The 1557-nt window shown below is 39.4% G+C and overlaps 1 protein-coding gene across 1 annotated transcript in view; it reads right to left on the reverse strand.

The window, feature by feature from the left end:
* The window catches only part of CPB2 (carboxypeptidase B2 (plasma)), an 84409-nt gene that overhangs the window by 4946 nt on the left and 77906 nt on the right, over nt 1–1557 (reverse strand). Inside the window, exon 7 of the mRNA XM_012648329.1 lies at nt 903–1112. Coding sequence (XP_012503783.1) covers nt 903–1112 — 210 coding nt within the window. The remainder of the gene's footprint in view (nt 1–902; nt 1113–1557) is intronic.

The raw sequence follows: 1557 nt of genomic DNA on the forward strand, positions 1-1557 counted from the left end.
AAATAATTGTGCTGATAGTAATCCCAAAATAAGGCACAATCGGACTAATTCTACTTTTCAAAGTCTTCCATTTCCTCAAAGATAACACGAAAAAAGGAGCTTTTCTTAAAAGTTTTCCCTTGAGAAGAAAAAAGAAGCACAAATATCAAGCACATTTATGGTCTAAGTAGGCTATTTTCAGAAAATGCAAATAATGTTTTATCAGCAATTGCTAGCTCCTCTAATGTGACTATATTTTGTTCTGTTAGGAAAACCAGAAAAAATATAAGTCAGTAGGAAACAAGCTACTAAGATCAGTTCCTGCTTAAAATCGGCCTGTTGCCATTAACACTTGCACTGTCTGGAAGGCATCTGGCATGAGGATTTGCCTAAGCCTGGCTATCATACAATCTGTCAAGAATCCTTGCATCTTTTGCTATCAACCCAAACATAGAGCATCTGTAACTATAAAGTGGGAAGGGCGTAGAAGACTGAGTGGGTCCTTCTTGAATTTCCTGTATCATCCACTACCTTCCAAAAAACCAGACTCTTGCCGCAGTGCTGAAAGCAGAGGAGGTACTTTAATAGGACCAAACCCCCAGGGGTTATAGCGGTCAGCGCATAAATAATTCCCAGTGCTAATACCAAAATGATGAGTGTTGTGTTGAGACAATCTATGGTAGGCTGCCGTAGGAAGGTAGAGACCACAAAGCAGTCCCACGATAGACTCTAGTCCTTGCTCATATGGCTTCATAAGCAGATCAGGTCAAGTGGAATCGTTCCCTCTTGACCTTCAAAAAATTTGTCTGATATTTTCATTTGTCCTCTAGAGGAGAACATTTTCCCCATAGTTTCTGATTCTTCAACTAAGTATTATTTTATTTCTAAAATCCTAATGAGCAAAATAATTAAGTAGCACTTACCAGCTCCTCGTGGTCTTTGCTTTTGCTTCGACTGTAGGAATATGGAAACAGTATCTTCTGGGAGTATGAATGCATGCTGATGTAAGCTTTAATGTGGTCAACATTTCTTCTCAAGAAATTAGCCACCGCCTTCGCTTCTGGTTCTGACTCAGGGTAAAGTCCACAGTAGGTTTGTGAGCATGAGAAACTTGATGCGCCTTCCTCTGTAATGAAATTGATGAAGTGGAGTTATGAGCAAATGTACACACTATTGGAATTGGTGGTTTCCCTGACAATGTATTCTCCCAATATCTATGGTGCAAAATTTTTAGAAAAATGGATTACGTAGGTTCCGTAAAGAACATATTTCTGGTGCCCACGACATGTTGTTTATGTTTCTTTTGAAGTCAAATGATTCTATGCCCACGTAGCTGACATTCTAACAGTATTCCCAGACCCTGCCTCCCTTGCTGCCTGGGGGCAGTTGTCTTGCAACTTTGAGAAAGTGGCTAAGAGAGAATCGGCCCTCAGAGACATCAGCCCTGTCTACAGACTTCTGGTTATGTGAGAAAAAATAAACCCCATCTTCTTTAATCCAGTGCAAATTTAATTTTTCTGATATTTGTAGTTTTAAAATTATTCATCAATATAGTCCATAAAAGAAAAGCCTCACTCG

This window comes from Propithecus coquereli, unplaced genomic scaffold, assembly GCF_000956105.1.
Source record: "Propithecus coquereli isolate 6110/MARCELLA unplaced genomic scaffold, Pcoq_1.0 Scaffold11, whole genome shotgun sequence".
Taxonomy (NCBI): Eukaryota; Metazoa; Chordata; class Mammalia; order Primates; family Indriidae; genus Propithecus; species Propithecus coquereli.